Genomic DNA, 17,379 nt, shown 5'->3' with positions numbered 1-17,379 from the left:
CCAGCCTGCCCGGGACAAGTGCCGCGAGCCACCCTGGGCCGGGGAGAGTTGTTGGAGGGTTGCGGTATTTTTTGTTTGTTTGTTTGTTTGTTTTTCCCTTTTTTTGTCTCGTTGGATTAGCCCTGGAAGGACATCGTGTCCGGCCAAGCCGGAGGGCCGTGGCAGCCCCTGCCGCAGGGGAGGTGGGGAGGGGGGGGCGCGGAAAATCCCCATTTACCTCCCGGGAAGCTCGCCTCAAAGGCAAATTCGCAATCTGTAAGTCGCTGCTTAAACAAGGGCATCTCCATTTGTTAATTGATGCAATTACGCCGCGGTAGCAATGGGCAGGCCGGGCTGCAGCCAGCCAGCACCTCCCCGCTGACCTGCCACCGCCCCGCCCCGCCAGCCTCTCCCGGTAGGACCATTCCGGGTCTAGGAGGGAAGAATGGATTCCCTGCTCAGCACGCCTTAGGGAAGGAGGCTCCGCGGCGGAGGAGCTGCCCTCGGGGCCGGCTCTTGTCCAGACCCTAGCCGTGCACCTTGCCCGGGCTGGCAGAGCACGCCGTGCGGGGCCAGGTCAGACCCTGCTCCCGCCGCTCTGACCGCGGCGAAGGGCAGCGGAGCCCAGGGAGGGGCTCAAGTGCCAAAGTGGTGCCGTGTTGTACAGCAGAGCCCGGCCCTGCTGGTGGGACCTGGGGGCAGCGGGAAGGGCCGGAGGACTGCGCTCCTGCCCGGGGGGCTACTGGCACCACCGCTGCCCCTGACCTCCGCTCCTCCTCCCCGCAGGTGCGGGGCTACACGGAGGCGGGGGGCACACGGGTGGATGCCCTGATATTCCTCCTGTGTATTTTTTCTGGCAAGATAAATTTGTCTTATTTTTAACCAAGAAAGAGCCGGCGAGAGGGAGAGAGCGGTTCAGGGCTGATGCCTGCCTCCGCCGCGCACGGTGACCCACCGTGGAACAAGTGCGGGGAGCGGGCGCGGGGCGCTGCCTGCTCCTGCCCGCCGCTGCCTGCTCCTGCCGGCAGGGCCGTGACGTCACCCCGCTCCTCGCCCACCGCCGAACGCTAAAGACCTATAGAGCAGAAAATAATACAACAAGCAAGCTATCTTGCAAGCCCTACGTGATTTCCACCCCCCCACCCCCCCTTCTTTGAAAAAGCCCCTTTGCACTTAAAGTCTCTATACATGTGGAGTGGCTTTTCAAACTCTCGCTATACAAACATATTTATTAAGGGCGATGGGAAGCGGGGGGTAGCCGTTTTTTTTTTAAATCCAGGCACCAGCCACCCCCCTGCCTCGGATGTTTGGCTGCTTTTCTTAAGTGCAATCATCTATAATTGAGGGGAGGAAAAAAAAAAAAAAGGGGGGGGGGGGGAAGCCATACGTGGAAATGTGTGTGTGAGAAGGTGCATCTTGAAGCAGGGTTTAGTTACAATCGATCTTGGGGGGAAAATATTGCCTATGGTCCAAAAATAAGGAGCGACTATGTCCTTCTCTCAGTTCGGATACCCCTACAGCACCACTTCACAGGTAAGGCGAGTGAGCAGCACTCACTTTTGTTCAGATTCGCTGCTGCTGTCCAGATGTCTTGTTCCCTCCTCCCTTTTTTTCTTCCCTTTCCCTTACTTAGAGTATTTTTTTTAAAGGGCACATCTGGAGCCTTTTTTTAAAAAATGTGCGTGTGTGTTTCTGTCTCGTTTGTGTCGTGTTAGGCTTAAACAAATAACTCGCAGCGTGCACAGCAAAGGCGTTTAGGAACGCGATAATTCCCCCTCCCCCCCTCCCTTCCACCGTTCAGTTTTAAGTGCAACAAACAAATAAATACATTAGTCCCGGCTGGGACTGCTTTTCGAGTCCGCGGAGCTGCCCGCGGAACGCTCGCGGAGCGCCAGGCACTACCCCCGCCGCGCCGGGACCGCAGCTCGGCAGGCTCGGGATTTCACTGGCAGTCCTGCGGAACCAGGCTCCATCGCTTTCCCCTCCCTTTCTCCTCGGGTCGGTCCTTTTCCTGTGTTTTATTAGGATCTGTCGGGAGGGCATTTTTTTCCCCCATACGATTCCGAAGGACACCCCCACCCACCCTCCCTCGAAGGCACCCTGTATTCACTAACTCGTCGCTATAGCGTACCTCGAGTCACGATTTATTTGGGTGGAATTATTTATACACCGTAATCACTGCAAGATGTGCTTCCTTCGCTTGGGAAGTTAGCTGTCCCCTTGAACTTATTGAAATCAAATGCCTTCGATTGCGTTAGCTGACATATTTACTGCTTTGTCTTTTGTCAAATTAACTGTAGTCGCAACTTCTTGCCATTAAATCAATGCAAACGGACCTAGAGGGGGGCGGAAAAGAAGGAGCTGTACGGATCTTTTGCCATTTTCAAAAGCAATTCTTTCCCTAAAGTTTTGCCTGCTTGATTAATCGTGCCCCCTTCCCAAGGGCTCCCGCTTCCCATTCCGTTTATTTCCCGGTGTCTATAATTACTTGCTTAAGACCGGGTTTCCTAACCTCCTCCTCACCCCACTCCCCCACCCCTTCTGCACACAAAGACAGACGCGCACACGCTCCTAAATTTCCCCCCGATGCGGCAGCCTCGACAGTAGCTTTCTCCTCTGCTCTCCGCAGTTCTTCGTGTCCGCCAGCCCCAGCACGACCTGCTGCGAGGCTGCCCCCCGCTCCGTGCCGGATGCCTCCCCGGCGCCGGCTGCCGCCTCCCTCTGCTGCGCCCCGTACGAGAGCCGACTGCTGGCGCCCGGCCGCGCAGAGCTCAATGCTGCTCTGGGCATGTACGGGACCCCGTATGCCGCCGGCCAAGGCTACGGCAACTACCTGCCCTACAGCGCCGAGCCCGCCGCGCTCTACACTGCGCTGGTGAGTGCTCGCCCGTCTGGGGCCCGCACTGGGCAAGGGAGGGGGGAAGGTGTGCTGCAACAGGCGACAAACTTGGCGGTTCGCAGTTGGTGTCGAGGCGGGGGACCGCCGAAGGGCTCTGAACCGGCGCCGTCCCGTTGGGGACAGGGGGTGTCGAAGGGACTGGATTGCCGCGGGGACCTGGGGCGGCGGGGGGAAACACTGGGGGCTCCTCTCCTGCTCGACGCCAACGGCTGCCGCTTTCCTTGCAGAATACCCAGTATGAGATCAAGGACGGCGCCGGCACGTTGCACTCGGGAATCGCGCAGCCCGCTGCCTACTACTCGTACGATCATTCCTTGGGGCAGTACCAGTACGACAGGTAAAAGCCCTTTGATCAGCGCCCAGCAGCATTAGCATCCCCCTGCGAGGCAGCGGCCGACATCAAACGGCCACGACGGGAGGGAACTCCGACCTGACAAACGTTGTACAAAAGAAACGAGGCGCCCCGGGAGCACCAGTCAGTTGAAATCAAAGTTGGGCAGCCATAGTAGGCGAAAAGGGGCAGGCGGGCAGATGGGCAGGACCACACCGGCCTGCGGCAGGGCCAGGCCAGTCTGGGGGGCTCACGCCAGACTCCCTCCGGCCCCCTCTCTTCCTAACCATCTCCCAGCAGGTACGGGACTGTGGATTTCAGTGGTTCGGCCAGACGCAAAAACGCAACGCGAGAGACGACAAGCACTCTCAAGACCTGGTTGTATGAGCACCGCAAAAACCCCTACCCCACCAAAGGAGAGAAGATCATGCTGGCCATCATCACCAAAATGACCCTGACTCAAGTGTCCACTTGGTTTGCTAACGCCAGACGGAGGCTGAAGAAAGAAAACAAAATGACCTGGTCTCCCAAGAATAAAGCAGGGGAAGACAGGAAAGAAGAAACCACGCGGGAAGATGAGGAATACAGCACAGAGAACGACAGCAGAGGTAGGCAGGAAAGGCAGGACGGTTACCTCGAAATAGCTCGAAGTGGTGGCTGATTTCGAGGCCCCCCCCCGCCTCCCTGCATCCTCACTAACACACTGCCGCCCCCTCCTTGCTGTGTATCTAAGCAGAACAGAAGAGCTGTAAAGAGGACAAGGAGCTGCAGTTTAGCGACCTGGACGACCTGGAAGAGGAGGAGGAGGAGGAGGAGGAAGAGGAAGAGGAGGCGGGGAAGTCGGAGAAGGGCCGGGCCAGCTCCCTGCAGGAAGCCCCCAGCCTCGGCGCGGCGCTGCCCGAGGCCCCGAGAAGCGACTGCAGCCTGCCCGACCGCTTTCACTCTTTTCCTTGTGCCAAGGCCCCTGCTGTGGACTTCACCCCCACCTCTCTAGCCGGGCCGATGCCGCCCTACGCGCCCGCGGAAAAACCGCGGATCTGGTCGCTGGCGCGCACTGCTGGGGCCAGCGCGGCACACAGGGGCAGCCCCGAGGGCCGCGGGTCGGAGGGAAGCGGCGGCGTAGTGGGGGAGCTACCCCTGCCTGCCAAGGCCTTCAGGAGCTCCGCTTTCAACCTGCAGCCACTCCCGCGGAGCTGCGCGTCCTACCGCGGCTTGGGGGAGTCGTGCCAGTACGCGGCGGCGGGCGAAGGTACCCGCGGCGGCGGGGCCGCGGGGACAGGGGGGACTGCGGGACGTGTCGGGACACAGGGCGCGGCGTGAGCTCGCCCATTCTCTCAGCCCCGTCGGCGGGCCCAGCGCGATCGTGGCGCTAAGCCGTTCCCAGGTGTCAAGCGGGGCTACATCCCGCGCCTCGCGGCGGTGCACACGCCGAGGCTTAGCTGTTCGAAGTGAGCGGGCAGGGAGGGCGGCGGGGCGGGGCCGGACCGGGCCGGGCCCACCGCGAGCCGCTTGTGTTTGTGCAGGCATCGGGCGGGGCACCAAGGGTGGCCCAGGAGGCGCTGAGCTGAGTGGGACCTGCCTGGACAGGCTGCGGACGGCGTTCCGGCCGGTGCTGCGGAGGTGAGGTAAGTGACGGGCCGGGGGTCAGGTCTGACCTTGCAAGAAGCGTCGGCCCTGGGACATCGGAGGGGCCCTGGCCTGGGAGAGCAGCGGTGGGGCTGGTGTTATGCCGCGCTCCTGAACCGCTCCCTATGCGGGCGGAGGCAGCATCCGCAGTCTCGGGTAGGGCCTGTGGGGCCCGGCACCAGAGCCCGCCTGAGAAGGAAACATTCATCACTATTTCTTCTCCCGGCAGGGCCGCCCGCCCCTTCTGAGCACTGGCGACGGGGCTCCGGCTGCAGCGAGGCTTAGAACAAACGAAGGAGATCGCTCTCTGGGACGGCGATGACCTCCCCGGCCAGCAGGCACATCCCGCGGCTCTGCCTTCTCTGCTGTCGCAGGGGACACGACCCGCAGCAGCATAACGTGCTGCTCACATGGGGCCGAGGGGCACGGCGGGCGGAGCGGCAGCCTGCCATTTGTGCAACAGTCCTCCCTCAACCTCTTCGCCAAGAAAAAACAAAAAGGACAGAAAAATAACAACGAACAACCTAGTATTTTCTTTGTTTCCCTGCGTCGTGGTTAGTTTTTCCTTCCCCTCCCAAAGGTACCGCTGGTAGTCCGCGCCCTGCTCTGCCAAAGTGGGGTCAGTCGCGGCAGCTCCGCGCTGTCCCGAGGTCGCGGGAGGAGGAGCAGCGCAGGTTATGCCGCGCTGTTTTGTGTCCCGTCGATGTATATAGATACCACTGAAAGTATTTTTCAGAGTCTGTAATTAACACGGATGAGTTGAACGCCATGAAGCCGTCCTGTGACCCCGGGAGCTCTGCAGCCAGGAGTCGGTGCAGCCCATGTGGAGCGGCCCCAGGCACTTGCCGCCCGCTCCGGGGCACGGCCGGGGCACCGTCGGGCAGCGGGCGGCGACCAGGCGGCGAAGTAGGACGTTGTTAGTGGGTCACCGCCGTCAGTGAAAAGAGCAGTGCTGCACTTTACAGGACAGACGAGAAAGGGAAACCGCGTCTCTGCATTATTTCTGTTTAATTAAAAGTGTCATCAAACACTTGTGTTCAGACTAATAAACCATGCAGGGATGAAGAAAGAATGTTTCTTTGTTCCTGCCTGTAGAAGCAGTGGCAATAATTTAAATTAATAACTGTGGTAATTAAGAGGTCATCTATAGATCAACCCGATACCTGCTATTTCCAAGTTCACTGGGGTCAGCATTTACATTAAGTCATTTGTGGTCAACAGAGTCCAATGAATTCTGCCTTAATAAATCAGGGAAATCAATCTTGAATATCGTGTAGACTTCTATATGTTTATCAAAGGCTACCAAGACAAGTGGGGTGCTAAACTGCGACTCCTGGGTTAGCGACCGGAGCAGCAGCTCGTAAACGAAAGAAGCTGCAGGTCAACGCGGGCGGGGCTAATCCCGATTTTTGCTCCGTTTGCAGCCCAGCTGCAGCCCCGGGCTGAGGAGGGGAGCGGGCTATGGGGCAACCCGTCAAAGAGAGCAAACTTTGTCGGGCTTTCCAGGAGCCAGGGCAGGAAGGGAGGTGTGGAGGTGTTAACTGTGCACGAGGGCCAGCAGGTACCGGAGTGGCCGGGAGCAGGGCCAGGGCCGATTGTGGGTAGGGCCGGGTCCATCGTGAGTCCCGCGGCAGCTGCCCGACCAACGGCTTTCTTCCGCTTCGGAGAAGTCTCGGACTAGCGGCGGCGCAGAAGCCCGCCGCCTACAGCAGTGACCCGCAGTTTAGAGTAGTGGAAATTAAGTTGCGAAAAGAGAAACATTATTTCAAGTCGGATTTGAAGGATTAGGGCTTGTCATAAAGAGTATTAGGCCCTGTCGAAGGATTCCTGCAAAGCGACTTTTTCGTCCCTCCTCTCCCACCGGAGGGGACAGGTATAATCCTGGGATAACAAAGCACAGGGTCCCCACGCGTGTCCGCAGCGGCGGGGCCAGGCCCCGCTCCTCGCCGACTTCAGACGGCAGGAGAGACCCAGCTCCCTCCGCTCCCGTTTGCCTTACAGCTGCGGAAAAGGCTCCCTGGGGAGGCAGCTCCCGCAGCGGCCTTCTAGGCTGCCCACGGGAGAAGAAACCTCCACGATCTCCGCGGCCTGGAGCTGGACACGAGCTCCCCCGAGCTGCCGGCCTTGCCTACCGGCCCTGGCCCCGGTCCCCATGGCCGTCCCCGAAGGAGCCACGAAGCTCTCGAGGGTGGATAACTAGTTGGGTGCAGACTTCGGGGATCTTTAGTAAAACGGACGCGAAGGTAACCTCCCAGGAGTCTTAAGACTTCTATTTTTATTTATTACTTTAATTCCCCTTTTATTAAAGGTCAAGCATGCGAGATGCAGATTATGCCACCCGCTCAGGACTCCTTTGCAATCTGTCATGCCGGCAAGATATGTATCGCAAATCCCTCAAAATATAATCTCCAGGAATCATATTCCAGATACTGTTTTGATTAAAAACCAGAGTAGAGACTGATGGAGAACTAATACCGGGAGCAGAGCCTACGAGTGTCGAGGCACACAACAAAAATTACGGGCTCGCCCGGGTGTCAGAGGGACAAATTTGGCGCTTCCAATGGCATAATAAACATTTTAATCGGCTTTTGTCAGGACTTTGCTACAAACTGGGCACTTTAATGCCGTGGACCTCCGGGAAGTCAACCCAAGCAGTCCGTCGGAGAGGAGCCATCCCCCCCACCCTTCAGTGGGGTACTGGGCGCCTGCTCCTCCGGGGCAGTTCGGAGAGATGAGGCCGCAGCATCTCCGGCCCCTAGTCTGCCCGAGCGAGACACAAGAGGCGCAAGGTGAGGACCTCGTTCCCCGCGGGGCGGGGGAGCCCAGAAGCCGCCGGAAGGTAGCACATCCCCTCTGGACATACTTCATTATCAAGTCCCTGGCTCTCCCTTCTCTGCAGCCCCCTGGGCCGCGCCTGGCACCTACTGCGCTTCCCCCCAAGCTCCGCATCGCCCCCCAATTAGCAGCCGCAGCGGCGGGGGTGGCTGATTGACGCGTCCCCCGCTGGGGTGGGAAGTTTCTCAAACAAAGTTGCCGGGCTAATGGCCCCGGGCGGGAGCGGCGGGGCCGCGCACACTCCATTGCGCCCGCTCAAAGGCAGCGCGACCGCGGGGCCGCCGCTGCCTCCGCGCTCGTTAATGAAGTTTTGTCAAAGACAATTACGGGCTTGGTGGGGGCAAGGGGCCGCGATGAAAAGGCGGCTTTGTGCGGCCGAGACGGCGCGGCTCCCCGGGCACCCCGGTCCTTCCTGCGCCCCCGCAGTGACCCCCGCGCCCGGCCCCGCTCCCTGCCGGGCAGCGGCTCCGGTGCCCAGCTCCAGGTAAACGCAGACACGGGCTAGGGCCGGGAATAAGGCTCTTGGAGCTGGAGTTTATCGACCTAATCCAAGGAGGAGTGAGGCAGCCCTCGACAGCAGAGGACAGAGAGAATGGGCATCCCCCAGCCCACACCTTCGCGCCCGCACGCTTTCGTCTCGGGAGGTTTCTGGCCCTTAGTCAGTCCCCAGACCGGCTAATGTGCCGAGACCTCTTCTTCAGCGCTGCTGCATTGAGCAGATGGGCCAATTCACTCGAAAAATTACCACCGACCTGCCTACCTCTGTCTAAATACAGGAGGGACACAATATGGGGGTATCAGCTTCCTTCACCTGCATCTGGGCAGAGAGGAAGTGTGGAAGCGCTGGGCAAACCCCCCTTTTCACAACTTTCCCACTCTCTCAGCACTAGTGCAGTTCTTTATTGCTGGTCCTCAGTCACCTGCTTCCAGCTCTTCACCTCTCTCCCATCTCCCGCCAGCACGACTGGGGCAAAATATGCTGGTGCTGTCCTACAGAACATGGGGAACCATCTGGGAGTCATGAGGTCTGGACAACACAAATAACTATCCAGACCAGCACCTCCTAGTCTTCAGAAGCACAACCCTCCTTTCAGGAATATAGGAGAGAAGACATCTTCCTTTATTATTACACTAGCACATGTGGAGAGTGGCCCTGATGCTGCAGAGGTGTGGGATCCCTGCCCCCCAGCTGGCTGACACTTTATTGTAGCCTCACACACATGGTCCTGTCCTCCAGCAGCAAGTTTCCCATCTCACATTAAAGGCATGGTTCCTACTGGCCTTGCAGCAGCAAGACCCTTGGAAATGCCTCTTCAAAAGTAGCTACAGCAGAAGTTTTAGCATTGTGAGGCTATGTAGGTTATGGAGCAATTAGCTCAGAATGGTCTCAAAAGCTGCACGAGCAGCTCTTCTGGCCAGGTGTCATGTCGGGATCAAATAATCTGTTAGGGGAAAATAATTTTATACTATTGTATTGTTCTGGGTTTGTGGTTGGGTTGGGGTTTTTTTGTTTGTTTGTTTTACCTACTGAAAATAAATTACAGGCCAGAACAGGTGGATAACATTCTAGAATGATTTAATGATTTATTTAATCTGGATTCTCTTTCAATCTACTTAAGATGATTTTTTTTTTCTTTTTTTTTTTTTTTTTTTTTTTTAGCCTGAATCCAAAAGCTAGGCTTTTCATCTAAAGAAGAGAAAATACCCTAATACACTGCTCTGCTGCTGGCAAGGTGTACTCCCCACTGCCATTAATGACCCAGCTGGAATGCCTGCCCAAGGGGGAAACCTCCAGAAAACTGCGCAGAAAATTGTAATTTTCTTTTCTTCCTTGCCATCTTCCTAGTGCTTTGGATGTTGCCTGCCCTCCCTGTGTCTGGGTAATAAAACAAACTGATTGTAGTGCTCAGTCACTGTCCCTTAAGTCTCAATACGTGCAGGTTTAAAACCAAAGATAACTGCTCATTTTTTTTTCTCTCTCATTAGGACAGCTTTGTGTACTGCTGACTGGTAGAGCAAGTGGCACAGTAGAGCCTGGACACACACAGAGGAGACTTCTGCTACAGACACCTATGGATCCACCAACATGAAACAAGGTCAGAAATCATTCTTTCAAGCATGTACACTCCAGGCTGGCCCTGTTCCTTAGCAAGCACACCCTAACACAGAATTTCCTTCTCAAGCAGGCACAGTTTTGCTAAAGAGGGATTAGCAAAAGCATTGCCTGCTTACTCAGGTGTGAATTTCTGATGTTTGGTTTCAGCCAGAATACAATCTTTTATGGGAAAGGTACTCTCAGGAGCTGCATTCATGGGATATCTCCCTAGATGCTGGTGCTCTGGTCCCACTGGAGCAGTAATACAGATGTGCAGAGTTGCAACAGGAGCTGACAAAATGCTCGTAGACACAGGACAAGGTTACAGAGTATGGGAAGGTCTGTAGCTGCCACTGCCAAGACATTTCCAGATCATGTCCCTGTCTACTTTAGCTTAATGACTAAATCCATCAGATTCAGTATGTGTGCCAGCAAAACCATGCTTTTCTTTGTGATTAGTTTTGTTTGTTTGTTTGTTTTTAACTTAGTTTTCTACTAGACACGTCCTAAGCTCATGCCATGGCACCAGCTCATTCAGAGAAAAGCACATTTGGAAGAAGTTCTGTGTTGCTAGACAAGACACAAGCAGGTGAACCTGCCAGCCTGCTGCCCCAGGCTGCCTGAGGTGTCAGAGAAGGAACTTGGTGTGACTACCTTCCAGACCTCTGGGTGAAGGATAGGTGCTCTCAGCCACAGGGGCCATTCAAGAAACCAGACCCACAGAAACTGGATTCCAGAATAAATGTAAAGTGTATGAAAGCTAACTTCAGGTTTTGACCAAAAATATAACAGTATGGTCTCCTCAACCTAACTAGGATGACTCATTCAAGGGGATTCACTTCTGAATTTTAAATACACACATAATGTATGTACAACATCTAAAAGATGCCCTCCACAGCCACCAGCTTAATGAAACTTCTTCAATTTATTGAACAGCTAAAAAACAATGACTGGAGCTCCCTGTTGCCACAACTGATCCCACTGTTGTTCCCTACATGTAACAAAACCCCAATGTTCTATGTCACTATGCTTGGGTTTTATTGACACAAATCATGTGAAGGGCAGTGGTAAGTAATCATTTAGATGTACAAGGAATTGGACAATGAGAAACTCAGTCAGCAGCCTGCTGAGGATTCAGGCTTTGCATGTAAATCTTGTTTGTCTGATGATGCACTTTACAGCTCTGCAGCCACCACCTGCAATTTATTCTGGGAAGGTCTAGCAATGTGATCACCATGGTCAGCCAGTACAAGAGCAAGTGCTCCACCTACTGCAGCAGGGTAACTCGCTGCTAGCAGCACTCGGACCTTCCTGCTGATGCTCTCTTCCAGCATTCACAGCAGAAGACCTCTCCTGGTGTTCAGTACTACATATGGAGCATGAGTCTCCCTGGTGGTGCAGCTGTGGAGCAGTACCCCAGAATGAAAAGTGGGTCATTTGTTACACCCGCAGGACAACAGGACAAACAAAGCTCTTCTGAAAAGTGTCACTGGCAGCAAAGCTATGATCATATGAAGAATGGACAATTCTGCTGCAGTGTTGTATCAGCAGCAAAGCAGCCTGATAGCCCATGATCCAAATCCAGCACTGACCAAGACAGGATGGCTGATTTTTCCTCGAATAGGATATGTTTCCTCCTGCACTGAGGAGATGCAATATCAGCCCTGACTGGGTACCACAGTCTGACTATTACCCAAACAACATGCAGGCCACTGCTGTTTCAGGGCACCACTTTATATTGACAAGATCTCTCTGCACATACAGCAAGATACTTCTGAAATGGCCTAAAATCACTTGGAGTGCGTGAAGATGAGTGAAGGAGACTCCATGATTCACTGCAGCATGAAGAAAAGACACAAAACATGAACAACTCATACCGCTGTCCATCCACTCCCTTGGCATTTGCCTGCTCCCTCCCAAAGAAAGCCCCTGCTGTCAGAGGGGAAGGTAGTAGCACTGACTCAGACGGTTTCAGCTCTTCTACATTGGTGTTGCTACTTTGACTTCAGCAACTTCATTATCAGTGTTTCTGAGATGTTCCCACTCAAAAGAAGAAAAGCTATATAGCAACCACGTTGTGTATGTAACATCATCAGGTTCCTATACAGCAGGTGCTTTTGCACCAAACCCCAACACACCATACCCTTTGTGACTACATAATGCAAAGCAGTGGCACACTGCAGCACACACATCGCAAGCATGTAAAACCAAAAGTGTGAAAATATCTCCACTAACTCTCCTGTAAGAACAAGCACTGGCACAAGTGAAAGTTGAAGCTCTCTCATCTGCAGGGTCAGTCCTTTCTGCTCCTTTCACTGCTGCTGCTTCCTCCAGGGCTTTAGCAACCACCCTCCTCCGTCACACAGAGTGCAGCACAGAAGCCCCAGTGAAGGGACGTTTTGCTGCAGAGAGAATTGCCTGAAGTACCTGAGGTGATTCTTCCAAAGGCTACACAGCCAGGGGCATTCCACAGACCTCTTCACAAAGGCCTGTCAGCTCCAGAGCTCAGCATTTAGCAGTGATGAACATCAAGTGTGATTTTTACATCTTTAGCTAATATTGCAGAGATACAGAAAGGTAAAGTCTTGTGAAAACATAGCACAGTTAGAGAGTGGTAGAAAACAATGGCAGGTAGACGTTAACAGACCAGGATAAAGTAGTGTCCATAAAGAGGAATGATTTCTTAGAACACATGTCAAATTACCGATTTTCTAATCAGATACTCATATGCTAAGTATTTCTGTGATCTCTCAGCATCTGGAGCAATGTAGATCATGCAGCAATGGCTGCCTTGGTAGAGGGAAAGGTAGCTTCTACAGACAGGATTTCCAATTTCTCACTGCCTGTCAGCAGAGCTGATACACCTTACGCTTCCATTTCATTGTACTCTCAGTGAGTACATCTCAGTGGAGACACTATATTCAGGGGCACATCTGCCTAGCAAGGATTACAATTTACCTGTAGAAAAATCAATTGCCAGTAAAACTTCAATCATCCTCTGGAATTCAGAAATGTAACATATATTACTCTTCTCCCTTAACTTTCCCATAAAATATTGTCTTATTCAGTATTCTGTGGCAGGAAATTAATAAAACTTGTCCTAGTTCCTCTCAATTACAGCAATAATATAACCTCATTTTCTCTTCATACACATTTAAAACTCAGGCTACAAATAAAATACACGGTATCCCATAAATGAAGCAGATGTAATTACAGTTGGGGAGTGTAGTCTCAGGGACAATTGTACGCAGAGCACAGCTCCAAAAAGTAATAACAAAAATCATCTCTAGGCTGCTTTTCATCCCAAGTCCTGAGGCTGACCAAGGGACCACCTCCAGCTTCACTCAGCATGGCATTAAGATTGGTTTAATTTGCAAAGGCTCACAAATGACATTTTAAGGGCTGAGGAGAAGCAGGACAGAGCTATGACCCAGCGATTCTCACTACTTTGTAGAACTACACACTCTCTTTGTACAGAGATGCCCAAGTCTCAACCTGAAGGCTTTCTGGAGCCTGCTGCAGTGTTAGCTGCTCACAGCCTCTTTCACTGCTAACATAGCCACTAAATCAAACCTGTAAGAGCAATTACATAATTAGTATCACTTGAATTATAAGTTACAAAATTCAGTGCTCTACAGTTTTCTGTACTGCATTCTTTTCAGTTTCACTGATACACAGTGCTTTTCCCTCCTGGGAAAATGCTGATGAAGTCTGGTGTAGGCTTTTTTGTCTACCATATCCATGCTACCAGAGTTTCACTAAACAAACCTAAATTCAGGTCTGTGTTTTTCCTTATGGTTGGCCAAATAGACTGTTCATGAGTGCATCAGCCTGTGAAGGGATCTGGAACATCATCTGTCACATGGTTAGTTTCCTCAGTGTCTCCCCAGAGTAAACTGTGCACTCTATTGTTTTTCAGAACACGCTGGGTTTTGTTCTCCAGAATAGAACTTTTGGCCTTACTTCTTATGGAACCAAAGCTCCTGTAATAACTGTGGGAGAAACAAACATCTGCCCACCATTGCAAAATTTCTTAAATTGACTGGTGTATCTCAGCTAACCCTTAGTGTGAAGATGTGCCTCCAGTTCAGATAAATGGAGAAACAAAGTCTTTGCCATTGACAATCAGAACAGTTGTAGAGCTGACTGCCTCTTCAGAGGAACATGGAGTAGATGTGCTCCCGAGGCAGGCAATATACTGAAATGCCTGAAGTCCAGGGGGATTAGTCCTGGCCTCACAACTGTACTCATGCCCTATAGTCACTGAAGCTGGTTGGGAATGGAGTGTTTGTTTCTTTGTTCACCCACACACAATTACTACAACTGATCATGCAAATCACTGTAGTGATGTGCACAATCAAAACCACAACCCAAAGGACAGTTTTTTGTAAAGCTCTGATGTGCATTACTCGGGGGGAGGGGGAGAATTATACTTTAAAGGACTAAAATGATTTTTCAACAAGAATTGAGATATAAAATAGGGGAAAGTGAGGGGAACAAGAAGTTAAGTCCCCCAAACCCAAGAGGTATAATGAAATCACTGCGAGTGCTCACTCATTTTCTTTCAGCCTTCCAGCCAGGTACACCAACATGACTCTACAGATCTGCTAGCAATGGCTTTTAGTCCAAAGCCTGGATCACAATTTTACCTTGCATAAAATTTTCCTCCATAAGATGTTAAGAGAAGTTAGCATGACTGAATTCCCTGCTGTAGCTCAGCTAGTTAAACTGCACATTGGCAGTCTTGTGGTCAGTCACACTATCTCAAGAAAGAAGCACTACAGAGAGCTCCTACTTAGTGCATTGCAAAGGATATGGGTTGTTTGCTCTGAGGTATGGTTTCAAGAGCACTCTCTGGGTTTAGTAGCAATATACCTGTTTATTATACTGATCAATGACACATTTTTCCTACTTGATTTGTTGGAGACTGAGTGACCTGGCAGTAAAACTGACTTGATATTGCCACTTAACTCTTATTGATGCCTTTTCCGGTTCACCTTTTGTTTGCATAAATGAGAAACAGAAAGAAACCCCTGTTCTGTAACAGAATCACATGGGATTCCCTGAGGAAAGTTGATGGATATTGCAGACACACATCTCCCCAGGTGCCAACCCAGCAACAACTCTTGTCCCCGCACTCTTACAGACCCCTGCTCAGTGACCCCTCGCCCCGTGTTCACCTAACACTGAGCTGACAGGCCGGCCGTGTTTGCTCAGGCACAGGTTTGACACTTTTAACATGTGAAGTTTGTGAGGGGGAACAAGAGACTGAACATTAAATTTAAACTTTTGTATTTAACCTTTCAAAAGGCAGGAGTCCCAGAAATATATAACTACAAGCCTAAATATAGAACCATAAACCTAAATACATACCTATCCCTATAAATAGGCATTTTTATATACTTAACTAGTTGTGATGGGAGGGACAAGAATTGTTTCTAAAGTGAAAACCAGAAAGACTGCAAGTACTTGTGTACCACAGAGGTTTGTCTCACTGCTGCAAAGATTGCAACAATATTCCACTTTACAATATCTTAAATAATAGCTCAAAAAACCCCAAAACCAAGCAGCATTTTTTGTTGCATAATTTCACGAGGGAAAACCCCAGTGAATATATTAACATGACCTTCACAGGAGTGAGACTTCTACCATGAGGGGACTTTGGCAGGGTCAAAACAAAACCTTCATAGACTCTTTCTCAGAAACCTGATCACCACCATAAAATTCTGGTAGTTGACCCTGAATAGTCCACAATTTAACACTTTTCACATTTAGATCCATAGTACTCACTGACTGATATCTCTGCAGAAAAATCTTGTGGGATTAAATGGGGGATGAAGTTAACACATTAATTTCTATTAATCTTCCTGGTCCATATTCTCCTGTTCTGTGTACTCCACGATAGTGTATGCATATATATATATATATATACACTCTATAAAATGTTATCAGACAGTTTCAAAGAAAAATTCTAAGTTTCTTCATAATTCATAGGATTTGTCCCCCATAAGGCCTCTCTCTTCCTTTTGATTACATTTTGGGAGGAAGTATTAGTAGTACAAGGAATTGATGCCACACAAAAATTAAAAAACCTACCCCAAATGAGATGCTGCAAAACAACAAAAGAAATGAACACAACCAGGAGGAGAAAGCTCTGCAAGAGGGTCCCTGGTGGAAAGAAATTAATAGAGTTTTACATATAAAGACTCATAATTTTTTGATAACCAGAAATTTATTCCCTTAAAGTTTCTTTCCATTCAAGTCCTCTCATTTAGGAATCCTCTTCTAGTTTTATACCAGCAGTTGGAGCAAGTTTATTGTTTGTCATTGTTGACTGCTGGAGTGGGACTCAGGAACTCAGGGAACATAGGCTCTGCCAGCCCTGCATTCCTTCTGTTCAGAAGCTCACCTGGTTTAAAAATCAAACCAGGATTTGGAAAAAAAAGAAAGAAGAAAAAAAGAAGGGGCAAGATTACACACAAAACCCCCCCAAGCCCCAAAGTTTATGCCTTTCTGTGGCATTAACTTTCTCCTGACCCATTTCACCATGTATGTGCATCATGTTCTTACAGGACAGATAAGTAATGAGCATTGTGACCTATATACATACATACATACATATATATATATATATATATCTACAAATATATATTTAAAAAACCTAATAAATGGATAAACGAGAATGGAAGGGACAGGGCCAGTAGGGAAGTTTATAACTCCAGTTCTTTGGAAAGTTTGCAGTTTGGTGAAAAATGTGAAGACGACAGGAGCACTCTGCCCAACCAGCTCACTGTACACAAGCAGAAGCTGTCTCATGCATGGCTTTGGGTGGCAAGATGACCAGACATACTACTTTAACATGCTCCATCAATTTGCTTGGTCATTTTCGATGGCACCTAATTATGTCAGCACTGACATACCACTGGCTGAGGTAGAACATATTTCCCCTGATCACAGGCAGTCTGACACACACCTGAACTCTCACAAACTGCATACACCCTGGTGGACCAGACCCCCTGAGCTCAGAGGTATCTCCAGGAACACCTACCAGTGAGACAGTCTGTCTCACTATACCCAGACCTAGGTCTCCACAGCATCAGATTGTGACCCACCAGCTCTGCCTCTCAAGCCTAAAACCTCTCCTAATAAACGTACAAGTGAGAAAGAGCAGCAATCCAACAGCAGGGCACTGCAATTAGCACACCAGCAGAATCTTAGGCTCCTATTCGGAACAGATCTTGAAAGGTTAAAGAGCACAAGCAACCACCCTCTCCAAACAGTCCAAGCTAAAAAAGAGCTAGAGAGTATGTCTCACTTCAGTCTGCACTGCAACAAGGAGGCAGGATTTTGTCTACTTTGGCATGGTAACACCAAGAGAGATCTCACAGCTGCAGAAGGCTTCAACATTAACTCTATAAGCCCACTCATCACGTGGCTGGCTTCATCCTGTCATCATCCTTTTGCTGCCTCCATGGCTTTTGTTACTAAGTGGACTGGATTAAGCCCAGCAGAGATGCGCTGCACACCACCAAGTGCCACACTGATGGCTGCCTGAAGGGCTGGATGAGCTTAGCAAAACAAAAAGGAAACAAAGATAGCATGGCACACCACAGC

General features: G+C 51.1%; 1 protein-coding gene and 1 long non-coding RNA gene across 3 annotated transcripts in view; one reads left to right on the top strand and one right to left on the bottom strand.

The window, feature by feature from the left end:
* LOC137447208 (uncharacterized) overlaps window positions 1-17,379 on the bottom strand; it is a 200,174-nt gene that overhangs the window by 131,282 nt on the left and 51,513 nt on the right. The gene's annotated exons all lie outside the window — the stretch shown is intronic.
* On the top strand, window positions 408-6,102 carry IRX6 (iroquois homeobox 6). Of its 2 annotated transcripts, none has more exons than XM_068150501.1 (7): window positions 408-1,512; window positions 2,609-2,854; window positions 3,106-3,215; window positions 3,507-3,817; window positions 3,943-4,458; window positions 4,733-4,834; window positions 5,065-6,102. In XM_068150501.1, the coding sequence occupies exons 1-6, from the start codon at window positions 1,468-1,470 to the stop codon at window positions 4,831-4,833; spliced, it is 1,329 nt and encodes a 442-aa protein (XP_068006602.1). In that variant the 5' UTR covers window positions 408-1,467; the 3' UTR covers window position 4,834; window positions 5,065-6,102. The 2 variants fall into 2 exon arrangements, with proteins under 2 accessions (XP_068006602.1, XP_068006603.1); XM_068150502.1 differs by having other exon boundaries at window positions 409-1,512; window positions 3,510-3,817.

The sequence above is a fragment of the Melanerpes formicivorus genome, unplaced genomic scaffold (assembly GCF_026170545.1).
Source record: "Melanerpes formicivorus ecotype bairdi unplaced genomic scaffold, bMelFor1.0.p_v2 SCAF_20, whole genome shotgun sequence".
Lineage (NCBI taxonomy): Eukaryota > Metazoa > Chordata > Aves > Piciformes > Picidae > Melanerpes > Melanerpes formicivorus.
The sequence above is the reverse complement of the archived record's forward strand: the minus strand, read 5'-3'. Positions and strand labels throughout refer to the sequence as shown.